General features: G+C 36.2%; 1 protein-coding gene across 1 annotated transcript; it reads left to right on the forward strand.

Moving 5' to 3' along the window:
• Positions 4,339 to 17,583, forward strand: LOC109722029 (myosin-17-like). The gene is made up of 39 exons (XM_020249880.1): positions 4,339 to 4,826; positions 5,723 to 5,851; positions 6,581 to 6,724; positions 6,825 to 6,970; positions 7,058 to 7,214; positions 7,308 to 7,366; positions 7,524 to 7,683; positions 7,806 to 7,955; positions 8,038 to 8,174; positions 8,284 to 8,430; positions 8,533 to 8,634; positions 8,733 to 8,790; positions 8,885 to 8,986; positions 9,721 to 9,758; positions 10,169 to 10,295; positions 10,386 to 10,556; positions 10,809 to 10,940; positions 11,035 to 11,144; positions 11,272 to 11,332; positions 11,695 to 11,872; positions 12,335 to 12,540; positions 12,635 to 12,754; positions 12,840 to 12,938; positions 13,071 to 13,292; positions 13,622 to 13,761; positions 13,920 to 14,034; positions 14,140 to 14,190; positions 14,279 to 14,356; positions 14,475 to 14,645; positions 14,734 to 14,886; positions 14,996 to 15,199; positions 15,336 to 15,476; positions 15,554 to 15,624; positions 15,724 to 15,823; positions 15,908 to 15,964; positions 16,096 to 16,152; positions 16,244 to 16,324; positions 16,480 to 16,562; positions 16,909 to 17,583. The coding sequence occupies exons 1-39, from the start codon at positions 4,824 to 4,826 to the stop codon at positions 17,030 to 17,032; spliced, it is 4,584 nt and encodes a 1,527-aa protein (XP_020105469.1). The 5' UTR covers positions 4,339 to 4,823; the 3' UTR covers positions 17,033 to 17,583.

The following is an 18,244-nucleotide window of genomic DNA, read 5'->3' on the forward strand; positions in this document are numbered from 1 at the left end:
GGTACAAGATGGGTATAAGTTTACACCCTATCTTGTACCCAATCCAAAGGGGAGCTTAGGAACTTGATCGGAGAGATCAAGAGCGTCGACTCATAAGCCACTAAGTGTCTGACACGTGGACGAGTAAAACCGAAGCCTTAATTCCGATCGACCTCTCTTCTCATTGGTGGCGGGAGATTATTAAACACCATAAGGGCAATTCCGTCATTCGGACGGTGCGACGGGACTTTTCGGGGACCGTAACGGATTTCGGAGAATCCGACGCGGCACTTCCGATTCGTGTCCGCATACTGTCGTGTTGCTCCGGTCCCCGTATATAGAGTGTCCGCACCTCCGGTGAGGTTACCGCACCTCCCATCTACTTCACAATACTCGCTGTTTTTTTAACATTTTGTATTTTGCAGGGCGCATATATTCTTAGCAGATTCAACGTATTAAATTTATTTTATATTAAATTTAATTTTATGCATCCGTATCTAACTGTCCATTCACGATGCATATAAATTTCCTTGATTATGATTTTGATGTTGATTGTCGAATTAAAATAAAAAAATAGAAATATCATATTACCTCAATGAGAATATGCTACTCTTTCATACAAAATATTACTCTTAGGTTTGTTTTGTTCACTTATTTTACATTATAGAAACGGAATGAGATTTATTAATTTTGATAGTTGTTATTTGTTCTACAAAAATTGAATTTCGATTAAAAAAACGGAATGAGATTTATTAATTTTGATAGTTGTTATTTGTTCTACAAAAACTGAATTTCGATTTTAATTCTACTCTGTAAAGAGAACGGTTCAATTTATTTATAGTTCAATTTGACTTTCAATTCTAGCTTAGATAAATTTTAAAGTAAACAATCCAAACTCCTCTCTCACAAAATTTTACATGTCCTAATAATCTATTCCGATTTAAATTCCAATGATCAACCAAATACTTTTTACTGATTTATTATTTTATTTTTTATTTCAATGTAATTTAATTTAATTTTTTATTTCTATTTTAATTATGAATTAAACATGCCCTTAATACTATGTCCATGTTAAAGAATAAAACGAAATTTTTTTTTTTATCAAAAGTAACGAGAGATAGGTGGCATGCTACCCGTTTCGTTTATTTTATTTAGAAATAAACTTAGCTAGAAATATGAATCAACTAGGATTCGAACTTGGGTCTCGGATACCAACCACCAAGCCAAAGCCACTTGCTTTAGGGACAGTCGGTGTAATGGTTTGAAAATTAAAAAGGAACTTTTGAGTGTTTTGTGACTTTTTGGTGATGTATATGCATCTGAATTTTAGTTGTGTGGACGTTGATCTGATCTACCAAAATATAGTTACATGGGTTTCGTAGTCTCTCCAAGCCAATGGATGGCAATTTGTAGTGTAATTAATGTTGTATGCGTAGACCTTCATAATGGTCTCAAATTAATTGGGCAATATTTTATTTCTTTTTTGAAAGGTATAACTCTCTAATTAATAATTGAATGAAATGTATTTGAAGGAGGGGACAGCTGTTTTGTAGTTGGAGAATATAACATTGCCAGTATTTAATTGTGGAAATTTCTAAGTTTTGGGAGTTCTAAAGATATTACAACAATTAAGGAATATGCGCCTTGCATCTACTCTGTCAATTTCATATCTCTTTTTTATTTTCGTGTTCTGCTATCGACGTCTAACATGACATCTCGTAAGGAGTGAAATATTTTTATCAACTGAATCAAAATTTGATCAAAAAGAGAGAGTTCTTTATAGCTGCTCCAACATGATTGTTTCCTGAGTTTCAGGTATTTTACTTTTGGACTTCTAAAACTCATTTTAGTTTTTACATCAGTTAAAAATTTTGAAAATTTTTGCTAGCCAAATATATCGCTTCTGTTTTTTAAAGCTAGATTTGGTGGTCTCATGTGTTAATTGGAGATACGTAAAATCAGTGCATGCATGGGCCCAAGTAGTGTTGTTGAGTTAACATATATACCGGGCCAATATCCAATTTATATGGTTGAATTTATGGGTATTTATTATTCTTGTACTCTTATTTCGACGTGTTAGTTATAGTCTAAGATTCACCTAACAAGTGAAATACAACTTATTAGCATGTTTGCGTTACCTAGAAGTACAACATATGTACAAATTTGTTGAATAAAAGAAATTCCACTAGGTACAACCTTAAAATTAATGAAAGAACAAAGAAGTATTATGTATGTATGGTGTATCTGTTGAATTATGTGACATCATCATTATTTTTTGCTTAAACTTAGCTAATAAATTGTGATATTTTTAATATTTATGTTCACCAGTACCGTTCAAGAATAGATGAAAATAGCCTATTGCTGAATTATACTAACATCTCTCCAATTGGCAAAAGATAAAGAATGTGTAATCAATGTTGAAAGGTATGTATGAATTTCTCTTTTTTATTTGGACGACAAAAAGGTACGAATACACAAACTTATCTGAAACGAAGACTAAAAAGATACATACGCTTTCGATCTTGTGTGCATGCTGATAAGTTAGTTGTAATGAAGGTCGAAAATAAACGAATATTATTAACTCTGATCTCTTTTTCAAAAGTGGGTAAATTATTCTTGTAATATTTACCTTCTCTCTTTCAAATTAGTACATCTTTATTTTGTTTTACCAGACAAATAAGTTTGTTTGCTTTGCGTTCCTAAACTTATAGCTAAATGTTTTGTGGCAATCTTTGTATATGATTCTCCACACTAGAACCATGTGGCATTTAAAATAATGCTATGCCCGCTTTGGAAATACACGAGAACAGTATCAGGTCGAATTGATTGATTAGTTTTATTGATGTGAGAGATTCATATTTTGTGATCTATATAAAGCTTTTGATGATATATTTATGTTCCTACTTACTTTGATAAGTGAACATAGTATTGCTCATGACATCAATAGATATGTTTGTTCTGAAATTGTGCCAATTAACGCTTGTAAAAAAAAAAAAAATCCCACAAATCAAGATGTAGACAATCCACATTACCTTGTTATTGTCATGGTACTATTTAATAATCTATAGAATAATAATATTAAATTTACCTTAATTGCTTCATTAAAATAATTAATTGGGTACTATTAGCACCCAAGGGAACACCTTACAAAAATAAACCACAAGGCCAACTTGGATTAGTGGGCCATGGCCCACTAGCCAGCCTATAAAGAGGCCACCCAATCCACCACCATAACCGTTCATTGCGTTGGGCCTACTCTACATCCCTACAAGGACACAATTTAGTACAATCCCGGTAATATAAAATCAGAGCAATGCTATCTGTACACCTGCCTTATAAGTCTAAGATTTATATTTTATGCTTTCTCAAAGATTAGAATAAACTCAGTTGTCATATTATTATTTTTTTTCTAATACAAAAAATTTTTAAAAAAAAATCATGGATGCAAGAAGTGTAAAATATTCGCCCAATAAAGAATATAGGGATAATATTTTTTATAAAATTACATGTGTACTTGGTATTACCGTTTTATCCTTTAAGCTATTTTAAATTACTAAAGGTGAAACTGTATGGAGATTCCCTCCACAATGGTCTCTTTTGAAATTATTTTTATTGTCCCTCCATAATTGAACGATATTGTCCTTACACGATTATTGATGTGTTTGCATTGCTAATGTCCCAAACTTTGGTTGCTTATAACACGTAATCTAAATATATTATATAAATTTATTAGCATATTATTGATAATATATAAGGACAATGTTTTGGAAAATCAAAGCACCACCCATTTCAAAAATGCCCCCTCCAACTTAATTTTTTCAATCGCCCACACTTTCAATTTAGTAATTTTCATTTGAATGGTTTTAACTATTTTAAGTTGACGATTTTACTATATTCAACAGTAATTTCGTTAAAGTTTAATACTTTGACATTTTTTTAGTGAATAAAACTATAACAATCAACAATCAATAAACTTAAAAAACTGTTAAATTTGACAAAATTCTTTAACTCAACTACACATAATAACACAAATTAAAAAAATTAAATTTAAAACATTAATAAAGGATAAGTTTATATTTATTATTATATTAATATATTCGAGAATCTATGCTATGCTATGCGTTTAAATTGAAGGGCCATTCGAAACATTCCACGCGTCAGTTTCAGCGAACATGGTGCTTCCGGGTTTGCAGAGGATCCGGTGGGGAGGGGGGAATGGGTGCGGCGGTGCACGGACTCGACCGAAACGGCGGACCCGAAGGGAGGGGCAAAACCGTCATTTGAAAAACTCGGAGAGGGGTGGGGGGCAATTTCGTCCTCGCGGGGACTATTAATGCCGGAACGCCGACCCCCTACAACACATTTTCGACATTTTCGCCGTTTCTCGTCGAGCGAAGTTCTCGGGGAATTACCATCCCTGTCCTTTCTCTCGAGCTCATGCACACCACGAAGCCTCCCTTCGCTTGACCGACCCCACAACACCCCACCCCTCCCTTTTCCCTCTCTCTGTCTCTCTCTGTCTCTCTCTCTCTTACACACACACACAACGAAGAGAGAGAAAAGTAGAGAGAAAGAGAGAATAGAGAGAGAGAGAGAGAGAGATAGAGAGAGACGAAACCAGAGGAAGAGGAAGAGGAAGAGGAAGAGAGAGGGAGGGGGAAGGGGCGAAGGGGAGAGGCGGCGCCGTCGATCGGGATCATCCAACGAATCCCTCCTCCCCACCTTGGGATCCTCTCTCTCCGCATCGCCGATCTCGTCCTCGATCGATCCCTTTCCGTAGCCGCAGCTGCGATCCATCCCGATCTACCGCCGATCCTAGTCGCTGAATCGTCGTCTGATGATCTATGGTAAGGCGAATTGTTGTTTCCTCGGATTTAGCATCGAATCGCTTCGATTTCCGATTTTTGGATTGGCTTGATTGTAGTTTGAACTCGATTTTGAGTAGTTGCGTGGTCTATTTCTGTGGTTGTTGCGGAGATGGATGCTCCGATCCTGCTCGCGTTATTTAATTTATAAAGTTAGTGGTAATTGTTGCCCTCAGAAAAGTAGTAACTGGAGGATCTCTACGAAGTGAAATGGTGCACAATTTTGCAGGTTTAAGATGATTAGGTGATTAAACTAGCAGCGGCAATTTAGTTGGAATATTCATAACTTTCCATTTGAAAATTTCAGTTCTGGTGCAATTTAAACGATAGTATAAGAATCTTCTACTGGGGAATTTGCTGTTATAAGCCTTTACTTCTGGGGGATAAGATCTGTTGCGTAGCATCAGCTCCTATGTGGTGGGAAGTCCTTCTTTACATAATTTTTGCCATGTGAAATCACAGTTTAAGGCCCATTCATTCACGGGATTTTGCAAAACTGGAGGCAATTACGGGTGAGGCTTTTGGTTTAATAATCCTGAAAGTGATGTGCTCCATTTTTTTTTTCTTAGGAGTTTTCGAATAGTCATTTAGCAAAATGCAAAATAAAGGGCAATGCTCTTCACCCTAATTTTCAAATTTTCAAACTTATAAGAACTATGCTTTTCTATATATATTGTAAGAGATTGCTTTTCTATATATGTTGTAAGAGAATTAGCTATTACTTCTCCAATTCTGGGTCGAAGACTGACTAGTAGTTTTTGGTACAAAAATTAACAACCATCCATTAGCAGGTAATCCTGTGTTGCTTACTCTTTTTGTTTTTCATTCTTAACATGTTGTGTATGGACATCTTCTCTGACTAGTACGCTATTTTTCAGGCATCTACGGATAACATTATCGTAGGCTCCCATGTATGGGTTGAAGATGCAGATTTAGCTTGGATAGATGGGGAGGTTTTCAAGATCAGTGGTCACGAAGTCCATGTGCATACAACAAATGGAAAAACAGTAAGTCCGGGCTATTGGCTCTATGCTCTATTCTTTGTATAGTGTAGAGTGTTACAACTCCTGATTGTTGCATCTTTTATTGTACAGCACCTTTGCTTAGTGTTCTGCACTGTGGTAAAAGTTATGCATTGTTTTGTTTATTTGTTGATTAATTTAGGAAAGATATAGACTGTAAAAGTCTAACTACAACTTTGGACAGAAGGCACAAGCCTCTTTTGGTTGAGTATTTCAAGTTTTCTGCAGTCGTTTTTTTCTTTTCAATTTTTGTGAAGTTCCCTAAATGACACGCTCTGACGGAACAAGAGCTTCATCCTTTAGTCTTCATTATGTTGGACAAGTTTCATATGCTTTGACATAATGAACTTTGTTTCTTATGTGCTTCCCGTTCCCAGTTTTGGCAGCTTAATCATAATATCTTTCTTTCATCCTTATATTGAATTTTTGTAACCTTTTGCTCGGTGGAACAAGTGCGTCTAATGTGTATGAATTTACAATCTTAGGGATAGGTAGGACATTGGAATAATTCTTCATTAGTGTTGAAATTGATCAATTGCATTTGATATGGTTACCCAAAAGGATTCTCCATTTGCAGATATCGGCATTATTGCCACCTGCATGCGATAGGCCTTTATGTTGGTCTAACTATAGAGTATTTAATTGTATAACTCTGTAAAAATTGCAAGATTTTTGTGGTTGGCAAATTTGATTCTATCTGGTTCTTGCCAACAGGTTGTTGCAGATGTATCAAAAGTGTTTCCCAAGGACACAGAAGCTCCACCTGGAGGAGTTGATGACATGACAAAGCTATCATATTTGCATGAACCCGGTGTTTTGCAAAACCTAGCCACTCGATATGAGCTGAATGAAATATATGTAAGGGGCTGCTTATTTTATACTTTTTTTTGACACTAATACTTTTATCAAATGAAGTTCTGGATTTTGACACTTGACGCTACTCTCTTGTGTTTTTCAGACTTACACGGGCAACATCTTAATCGCAATAAACCCATTTCAAAGGTTGCCTCATCTTTATGATACCCATATGATGGAACAGTACAAAGGCGCCGATTTTGGGGAGTTAAGTCCTCATGTTTTTGCGATTGCTGATGTTGCTTACAGGTGATTAATTGCACAGTTTTCTTGACTGAACCATATTTGAGCTGAACCTGCTTTAACACTAGTATTTGAACAACAAAAAAAAAACAGGGCAATGATAAATGAAGGGAAAAGCAATTCTATTTTGGTCAGTGGTGAAAGTGGTGCTGGTAAAACTGAGACAACAAAGATGCTAATGAGATATCTTGCTTACTTGGGTGGACGATCTGGGACAGAAGGAAGGACTGTTGAGCAACAAGTTCTAGAAGTAAGATATGGACCTTTTCTTTTTATGCTATTTGTTAAGTAATTACTTGCTTAAATGTTTTGGTTGATCCGTTTGCTCTGGTACGACATTCAGTCTAATCCAGTTCTTGAAGCTTTTGGGAATGCAAAAACTGTTCGGAACAACAATTCAAGGTAAGCTATTGTTTATTCTCATTGTTTAAAACAGTTAGCTTTCTATAACATAGTTCCATAAAGTGTAGAGTCAAGAAAGATATTTCCTGCCGTTTTCCATACGCCATTTCCAATTAGCTGATCAGTTTTCATTTCTGTACATGACACTGTGATTAAGTCGGTTTGGTAAGTTTGTTGAGATCCAATTTGACAAAAGTGGACGGATATCCGGTGCTGCTATTAGAACCTACTTGCTTGAAAGGTCTCGTGTTTGCCAAATTAATACTCCGGAAAGAAACTACCATTGCTTCTACTTTCTTTGCGCTGCACCAGCTGAGGTAACTTCTTTCTGATTCTTTGCTTATTTTACTTCGGCTAGTTCATTCTCCACCCTATTTCATTAATAGTACAAGATTATCTTATGAAGATTAGTTACCGATGATGGAATTCATTTTTGTAGGATATCACAAAGTATAAATTGGGGGATCCCAGAACATTTCATTACCTCAACCAGTCAGATTGTATTCAGGTCAGTGGAATTAATGATGCTCATGAATATCTAGCAACAAGAAGGGCCATGGATATAGTTGGAATCAACGAGCATGAACAGGTTGGTGGCTGTCAGGTCATTCAATACTACTTGTTAGAAGTTCTTTACGACCACGTCATTCCTTTTCCATTCATTGCTTCAGGAGGGTATATTTAGGGTTGTAGCCGCAATACTTCATATAGGAAATATCGACTTTGAAAAGGGAACAGAAATAGATTCATCTGTAATAAAGGATGAGAAAGCAAGGTTCCATCTGAACACAGCAGCAGAACTTCTAATGTATGTCGATTTCATTCCAGCGCCATAGGTCATTTTTTTTCTGTAATTTCCGAAAGCTAGATGTTTGTAGTTTGTTATTCATGTAATTCATCAGCTAATGTTTTTGCAGGTGTGATAGCGAGAAACTAGAGAAAGCACTGATAACACGTGTGATAGTAACACCAGAAGAAGTTATTACTAGAACGCTTGACCCTGCTTCTGCAATTGTTAGCAGGGATGGATTAGCAAAAACAATATACTCCCGGTTGTTTGATTGGTAATGTGTTTGATTATATAAGATTAGCTCCTACACAAATTAAAGAGTATTTCGTTATTGATGCAAAGCAAGAAATTTTATGCTTGGTTGTACTGTCCACAGGCTGGTAGATAAAATTAATGTGTCAATTGGACAGGACCCAAACTCAAAACAACTTATTGGAGTTCTTGATATCTATGGCTTTGAAAGTTTCAAAATTAACAGGTAGGCTACCCAAGAAAAGTAATTACATCCAAGAAGATATTAATTGTTAAAATTTTAGTATCTCTTTATCCTTATGCTTGGGCTTTCATGGGAAACAGTTTTGAGCAGTTATGTATCAATTATACAAATGAAAAGCTGCAACAGCATTTTAACCAGGTATGCATGAAATATGGATTATATAAAAGTCTACTGTAATCCTAATAATTGGTTTACTTTTGTATAACATTAACACGATGTACCTACTTTGCAGCACGTCTTTAAAATGGAGCAGGAGGAATATACTAGGGAGGAGATTGATTGGAGTTATATTGAGTTTGTTGATAACCAAGATGTGCTGGACCTGATTGAGAAGGTATAATTATATTCCTCTTTTGTTATAGTTGGAAACTGACTATTAATGAATCTGATGGATGAAAACAGTGACTGGAAAAGCTATAGGTATTTATTGCAATTAAGTTTAGTGATATCTGTTATTTGTAATTTATTACACTAAAAAGCTCAGTGGTTAGGCAACAATTATATAAATAGAGAAAAAAATGATTAGTATTATGCTACAATTTTAATGCCCTTCTGGTTCACACCCAAATCGTGAGAATAGAATACAAATACACACACACACACATATATGCTTCTAAAAGCACATGAATAGTACCTACTGTTAACTTTTCTGTCATTTGATTCATAATAGTACCACCATCAAATAGTAAACTCTAGGCATCCAAGGGTTAAAAAGTTGGGAGCAAGCACTAGTCATGTGCTTCTAAAAGTATTCTAGCCTACTACACACACACACACACACACACACACATGTATATATATATATAGTTCACCTGCAATACTATTGATAGTAAATAAATAGTGTTTACTATCAATTTTCTAGCCCTTGGAATACTATTGCACCTACCACCACTAAACCCTAGGTATCTAAGGGCTAAAAAGTAGATAGTAAACACTATTCCTTTACTATCAAAAATATTCTAGCTTCACTATATGTGTGTGTGTGTGTGTTGATTTTATCACCTTCTTGTACAAATAATAATGGCAAATTTACCCTAATTCCGCTGTCCTTTTTTTCTTCTTTTACAGAAACCAGGTGGAATTATTGCACTTCTTGATGAAGCCTGGTAAGTTTCAGTGTTCACTCTGCTAGTTTTTGTTCTTCTATATCCCTCTTAGGCCTAGTTTGTTAATGTGGTGGCTAAAAGCATCTATTCTATACTTAGATTTAAAAATTCCAAAGCGCTTTTAATCTACCCTCTTTTTATGCTATAAAACTACGATGGCAACTGTCACCAGAAAAGCATGCAAGTGTATGCTTCTCTGGCGGCAGTTGCCACCACAATTTTATAGCATTGGAGAAGGAAAGATCGGAAGTGCTTCAAAATTTGTGGACCTTCTAAAGCATAAAGTAGGTGCTTTTCGCCACCACATTAGCAAACTAGGCCTTAGTTTACCAATGTCATATATTATTGGTCAAATTCATTTGACACATTCTCTTCCCAAGCTTACTACTGTCTCTGATTTGTGTTGTCAGTATGTTCCCGAGATCAACACACGAGACATTTGCTCAGAAATTGTACCAAACATTTAAAAACAACAAACGATTTATCAAACCGAAGCTTTCTCGTACAGCCTTTACAATCTCACACTATGCAGGGGAAGTAAGCATTTATAAACATTTTTACACATCTATTTATATTGGTTTTACATGAATTATGGTCAAATTCCTCCTAATCTTTATATCTTTGCAGGTAACATACCAGGCTGATCAATTTCTAGACAAGAACAAAGATTATGTAGTGGCGGAATATCAGGACTTACTTAACGCTGCTAAATGCCCTTTTGTAGCAGGATTATTTCCACCGCTTCCTGAAGAAACATCAAAGTCCTCAAAATTTTCCTCAATTGGTGCACGCTTTAAAGTAAAATGCTTTTAGTTTCCCATTTTCATAATATAAGTTTCTTTTAATGGTTTTGATAGGATACTTATTTTTATAAACATTATTCTTTCCTTCCACTCCACCCTATTTATTTTTTTAGGCTTTCCTTTTGATCCTGTTCAAAGTGAATTTCTTCCAATTAATATAGTAGTATGTTTAAAGTAGTATTTGATTGTTTGCCAACATGGGTATAATTACTTCTGCTGATTGTATTCATGATTAAATAAATTTCAGCTGCAACTTCAAGCCCTTATGGAGACTTTGAGCTCTACTGAACCTCATTACATTAGATGTGTGAAGCCTAACAACTTCCTCAAGCCATCTATATTTGAGAACTTCAACATTATCCAACAATTACGATGTGGTGTAAGAAGCCAACAATATTTGCATCGTTTTCAACATTTTTCTAAGCATCGCTTATGGTCATATTGTTGATAAATTGATTTATTTATACTTTTAGGGTGTTCTTGAAGCAATTAGAATTAGCTGTGCTGGATATCCTACAAGAAGAACATTTTATGAGTTTCTTCACCGGTTTGGTGTTCTAGCCCCAGAAATTGTAGAAGCAAAGTAAGTCAGATTATAAAGTGCTATGTTTCTCTTCATCTTATTTATTGTAGTCATTTTCTACTTGATATATTTGGCACACTTTTCAGTTTTCACTCACTCTCTCTCTCTCTCTCTCGGTTCTGGATAGCAATGATGACAAGATAGCCTGCCAAAAGATTTTGGATAAAATGGGACTAAAAGGTTACCAGGTAGGCCAGCTGTTAACAGAATGCATAAACTGTCTGATGATGTTTTATTCTAGTAGATATTATTCTAAAGGCTTTAATAACAGATAACAGATTGACAGAACATGCTAATATTGCTCTTTTTTGCTCTATTCTCTTGCTTTATACTGATTTTGCTTTGAGATGGCTTTTATACTCTGATGCAGCATGGTTAAAGGATTCACATGAATTTCTTTTCTCCTTCATTTCTCTTAGTAACTTTGTTTCCATAATTTTGGAGCTGTTACATTTTTTCTTGAATCAGTTTTAACGTGTGTTTCTTTGCATGTTATTTTGATGCTGGAACCTGTGTCTCTTACACTGGATTACATGATTGGCCGTGGCAGATTGGAAAAACCAAGGTGTTCCTGAGAGCTGGCCAGATGGCTGAACTGGATGCACGAAGAACAGAGGTGTTAGGACGGGCAGCCAGAGCTATCCAGAGACGTATTCGTACGTATATTGCCCGCAAGCAGTTCCTGACCCTAAGGAAATCGGCTATCTATGTGCAATCTTGTTGGAGAGGTAAAGTCATAAATTCTAGTTAAGGTGGAGATTGGTCCTGTTAACATCTTTTTTTAGATTGGCCTATAAATGCCTGTTTGTCCTCACTGGTTGAACACCTTCCCTACTCCAGAAAGCAGAACTTTCCGGAAATCAGGAATTTGGCTAACAGATAGGCTTGTGCTTTTGTTGTAGTGGGCAAGTAAATAGAGCTTTTGGACCCTAAATGCAGAAGATTCAATTTGAAGCTTCAGCTTCTTTTGCAGCAGGAAACTATTTGGAGATTTTAGCGACAATGCTATTAGTGCTTCTTTAAATAACTCAATTCAAATGGCACTTCTTCAGAAACCACAGCCCTAAACATGATTGATCTTTCCAGTGCATCCCTAGCTATCTCCTTAGTTGAAGCAAGGATTCATGAAACACGATTAACAGGAGCTATCATGTGTTCTCCCTGAATACTCTCTTTTTGGTTGAATGTAGGACGGTTGGCTTGTAAGTTGTATGAGTGCATGAGACGGGAAGCAGCAGCAGTGAAAATTCAGAAAAGTTTGCGGAGCCATTTTGCACGCAAAGCTTATTCCGAACTCCAATCATCTGCTATTGCATTGCAGACTGGAATGCGTGCTATGTCTGCTCGCAATGAATTTAGGTTCAGAAAGCAAACTAAAGCAGCAATTCATATCCAGGTTTGCTTTTCTTCCAATACAACGAAGCTGCTTCTTTTTGTTATCTATTTGAGTAAGCACGATAGTTTCTGATGTTCCATTTATTTGACTGCAGGCTCAATGGCGTTGTCACAGAGAATATACATATTATGAGAAGCTGAAGAAAGCAACACTCACTTATCAATGTGCTTGGAGACAAAGGCTTGCAAGGAGAGAGCTTAGGAAGCTCAGAATGGTCCTTTTCCGTTCCTCGCTCTCAATTTCCTGATATTTTTTCAGTTTTTGGACGATGCTTTAAAGCTTTTTACACACAAATACAGGCTGCAAGAGAGACAGGAGCACTCAAAGAGGCGAAAGATAAACTTGAAAAGCGTGTGGAAGAGCTAACATGGCGTTTAGGATTGGAGAAACGAATGAGAGTAATTACTGTTCTCTATGTTTGATTCCTGTTGCTATATATTCCGCCTGATGTTTGATGTCCTATTAAACAATAGCTGACTTTGATTATACTGAACTTTCCCTTTACTGAACATGGTGTGGCCAATTTGCAGACGGATCTGGAAGAGGCAAAAGCGCAGGAAATTGCTAAGCTACAGGAAATGTTACATGAGATGCAACTACAAGTAGAAGAGGCAAATGCTATTGTTGTTAAGGAAAGAGAGGCAGCTAGAAAGGCTATTGAAGAAGCACCTCCAGTGATCAAAGAAACCCCTGTATTAGTTGAAGACACAGAAAAGATTAATTCCTTAACGGCTGAAGTTGAACAGCTGAAGGTACCGTGATCTAAGCTCTGCACATTTTCACTAGTGTTGCTTTATGTAATTTATTCTATCTAGCATATAGCATGCGGACCGAGTAGTGGAAGCTATAGTGATATATAATCAGCTAAATTTATGTCAATCAATCATGACACCTTGCAGTTAATCCTCTTAATGGCTTGTTCAAGCATTTATCTTTATCCTTGGGGATAAAATGGTACAACTCTATCATAATTTAGATCATAATTCTATTAAAATATTGGACAGAAAAAGGTTGCCTAAAATATGATTTAATAATTTGAAGGTATGTACTAAATCTTTTCGCCATTTTGCTATCTTGGCAGGCTTTGGTGCAAGCAGAAAGACAAGCAACCGAAGAAGCGAAGAAAGCGCACGCTGAAGCTCAAGCAAGGGGTGAAGAGTTGCTTAAGAAGTTTGAAGAAGCTTCCAAAAAAAATGATCTGCTCCAAGATACTGTTCAAAGGTTCTTGCTTTACAATTTGCAGTTATACAACTTTTAAATCCTAAGAATCATTGGTTCTATTAAATGCTAAACAGAAACTGTGATTTTAAATTCTCATTGTGAACCTTTATTTCTACTTTACAAGTTAATAGTTGTCATCTTTCTCCCAATAAACACAGGCTTGAAGAGAAAAACACCAATCTGGAGTCAGAAAATCAAGTACTTCGTCAACAGGCCGTTGTGATTTCACCAACCGCCAGGTCATTAGCTGCGAATCCCAAAACCATTTTGCAGGTACTCTTACATCCCTGAGGGACTTGTTTTGTGTAATACACATTCATCACTTTTTTTTTTCTTTTGATATGTAACGATTTATGTTACTATACTGTTTCTTGACAGAGAACCCCAGAGAATGGCAATGTTGCAAACGGTGAGATGAAACCAACACCGGTATGTTCAATCAGCAATTCGAATGATTTCAGTGTCGCACAAATTAAAAGTATGGAAGTTGAATTCTAATCTTGATAATCAATTGTAGGATACTACTACTGCTTTACCTCTAAAAGAACTCGAAGCCGAAGAAAAACCGCAGAAATCACTTAATGAGAAGCAGCAGGTATATTATTTAATATACTTAGTTGCCGTTTTTGTATAGGAGTTATACATTGGTCCTTCTTGTACCATATGAGATTTGTTTTGGCAATTTGTCATTGTTCATGAACTTTGTGATGCAGGAAAACCAGGACATGCTGATAAAGTGCATTTCTCAAGATCTAGGGTTTTCTGGTTGTCGACCTATTGCTGCTTGTCTCATATACAAATGTCTTCTTCACTGGAGATCATTTGAAGTTGAAAGGACCAGTGTATTTGATCGCATTATTCAAACAATTGGCTCAGCAATAGAGGTATGGAACTGTCTGTGCCGTCATGCTCAGATTTGTCTTTTTAATTTAGTTCTTAAATTAGTTGAATTTGTGGTATCTTTCCATGAAGACTCAGGATAATAGTGATGTATTAGCATATTGGTTATCCAATTCATCCACGTTATTGCTGCTCCTTCAACGGACGCTAAAAGCAAGCGGGGCAGCTAATATGAGTTCGCAGAGGCGGAGATCATCGGCTTCTTTGTTTGGCAGAATGTCTTCGGTAAAAAAAGCAAATTATTTGTTCTCTTTTATTTGGGTTTGTAAACAAGCATATAGGAACAAGGGTTGTTAGTTATCATCTAATTGTTTACTTCTGTTACCAACTTAAGATCCGAGCTTCTCCTCAAAGTGCTGGGCTTCCTTTTCTTGGTGGTCGCATGATTGGTGGACTAAATGACTTGCGCCAAGTGGAAGCAAAGTATCCAGCTCTGCTTTTCAAGCAGCAACTTACTGCTTTCCTGGAGAAGATCTACGGGATGATAAGAGACAATTTAAAGAAGGAGATATCACCACTCCTTGGTTTGTGTATCCAGGTACTGCAAACAGCTCCACTGTTTTTCTTGACAAGAAAAATGACAGAAAAGATTTTGATAGTTTTTCCTTTTATTTATTTTTTTTTCTGAATATTCTATGGCTTTTTCTTGAGAGACTTTTCAAACTGTGTTTCAGGCCCCAAGAACATCTCGTGCAAGCCTGGTTAAAGGATCACGCTCTCATGCAAGTGCCTTGGGCCAACAAACTTTGATTGCACACTGGCAGAGCATCGTGAAAAGCTTAACAAATTGTTTGAAAACCTTAAAAGCCAATTATGTATGTGATAGGCTGTCAAAGATTAATGCTTGAAATTGAAATGTGGACTACAAATTCTAATGTTGCCAACTTTTCAGGTCCCTCCATTCTTGGTCCGCAAGGTTTTCACCCAAGTATTTTCATTTATAAATGTCCAGTTGTTCAACAGGTACTTGGTTATTCCTTCTATACATCTATTACTGATAACAGCTGAGTAGCTTACTAGTGCACAATCAGGATATAGTAATGCCTTATTTCTTTATTGTAGTCTCCTCCTCCGACGTGAATGCTGTTCATTTAGCAATGGCGAATATGTCAAGGCAGGATTGGCTGAGTTAGAACATTGGTGCTATGATGCCACAGAAGAGGTAACTTACTATTCTCTAGGAAAAACAAAACTATTTTATTTTATTTTTTGTAGTTTACTGTTTGCTAATATAATTTGAATACAGTATGCAGGTTCTGCCTGGGAAGAACTAAAACATATTAGGCAGGCTGTTGGATTCCTGGTATGTCATATTTAACCAGGATACTAAAACTTAACTGAATATTGTTCTTTTCCACTAACAAAGCACACAAGTATTATTTACTACTAAGTTAATGTTTCTTGAGAAATAACCCGAATCTTTTAACTCATCAGGTAATTCATCAAAAGCCTAAGAAGACATTGAAGGAGATAACTAATGACCTATGTCCGGTAAGAAAACCATTTTTGCTGACTTCTGTACTTGTTAAACTCACTTTAACTATTGCAGATGTAACTTTGGTTCATCTTATAAATAACTCAGGTGCTTAGCATACAACAGCTATACAGAATCAGCACCATGTATTGGGATGACAAATATGGCACTCATAGTGTTTCATCAGAAGTAAGTCCGCTGTGCTTCATTGTTGTAATATTCACTTGTAATCCTTTTTAATTTGTCACTAAATGCTTTGGGGAAGGAACCGGCTGGATAAATTCTGTGTACAGAAACTTTACTCTTTCTATTTTTATGAAATTTCTGATTTCATCCTCCTATAGGTTATTTCAAGTATGAGAGTTATGATGACCGAGGACTCGAATAATGCGGTCAGCAGTTCTTTCTTGCTGGATGATGATTCAAGGTACTTTAAAAGCACTCGTTTTCATCAGTGTGTGTAGATATGTAAGAATCAAGGTTTTGAATTGCATATATGAGTTCAGCTATTGCACCCTTATGAGTATAGCCTCTCTCTCTCTCTCTCTCTCTCTCTCTCTCTATATATATATATATATATAAATGTATGGTTAGAATGATGTGGGTTCCCTAGAGTTGAGTGAGTTATTGGTTTAATAATAAAATCTAACGGGTGAAAATAGTCAAAGGGTTAAATCTAACGATGGAAAACTTGATAGCACCAAACGCTTGGTGCTATCGATAGTATCCCAGCCGGGCTCTAATTATGTGAAATTCTTGCTTTTGGGATGCAGCATACCATTCTCAGTGGACGATATCTCCAAATCAATGACGGACATCGAGATAGCTGATGTCGACCCCCCACCTTTACTGCGGGAGAATTCAGGCTTTGCATTTTTGCTGCAGAGAAAGGAATAGTGAGTCCCATTTTTTGCTACGATTGTGCCACCATTCGACTCTCCTGCAACCTGTGCATAAAAAAAAAAAAAGAAAAACAGAAAAAAAAAAGGAAGAAAAATCTAAAGCTCGTTCCTTCTCCATCATGTATATACTATATCATTCCTTTTCTACCCGAATCAGCTAGTCAGCCACCAGGGTATTCGATAGATTTCATTATTTATTTTTTCCCTCTAGTTTTTGGATTTGATTGATTGATTTTTTTGGCCCTTTTTTGGTCATGTTTGTGTTATATTTAAGTTGATAAGCCGTAGTCCGACCGTGAGCTGCTATTGGGAAAAGCTCAGGGTCGTTTTAGCCACTTAAAAGGGTTTTTTACAGCTGCTTAGTCAAGCATTGTCTAGTATTTTGTCTAAGTATGTATTGTAAATTATTAAAGCACCAGTAGTAGGGCCGATTGAGGCCAGGCTTTGCCTTATATCCCACTGTTTCAATGTAATACACCTACTCATGTTTGGCTGTGTTCTAATTGAGGTTGTGTTTTGTTTTTGTAAAAAGCTAATTTTTCGGTTCTTGCTGGTTTCATTGTGCCATTGTTTTCTCTTTACGCGCAGAAATGTTCAATAATTTGTGTTGTTGATCCGTTGCCGTGATCTGTGCGAGGACATTGCAGTATTCTTTTTTTAAAATAATTTCCTTGGTTTTTTCTTCCATCATTCCTTCGCTTCAGTTTGAGATATTGCTAATATTATTACGCTATTGGAGAACTTTTGATCGGGATCGTACGCCATTATTAAGTTGCTGATGGAGCCGATTGCGAGACTCAGTTCTGATCTGTATCTAATTGGAGTTTGTGGCAACAATGCCCCTTTTTGTTCTTGTTTTTCTTGGGTGGTGGTGGCGCCCTGATCGCTTGACCCACCTTTCTCTAGGCTAGCCCAGCCCTTTGAGACTAAACAGCATAATCCGAACCATTTATATGTCAAATTTAAGATTACACACTTTTAGCAGCGGCACTACCCCAATATATACAAGCAAATGTAGAAATTATACCATAAAACTTGTTACCTGCTTTGCCGAAAATTTAACATTAATGACTAAGCCTGCATAGTTGTGCATAGTAGTAGTTTAATTTCTCTCTCCTATATGCACATTCGTGATCCAGAGTTGAGATAATTTTTTTCTCGTGGAAAACTTCTGGGATTTTTTTTTTTTTTTTTTTTTTTTTTTTTT

Source organism: Ananas comosus, linkage group 16 (genome assembly GCF_001540865.1).
Source record: "Ananas comosus cultivar F153 linkage group 16, ASM154086v1, whole genome shotgun sequence".
Lineage (NCBI taxonomy): Eukaryota > Viridiplantae > Streptophyta > Magnoliopsida > Poales > Bromeliaceae > Ananas > Ananas comosus.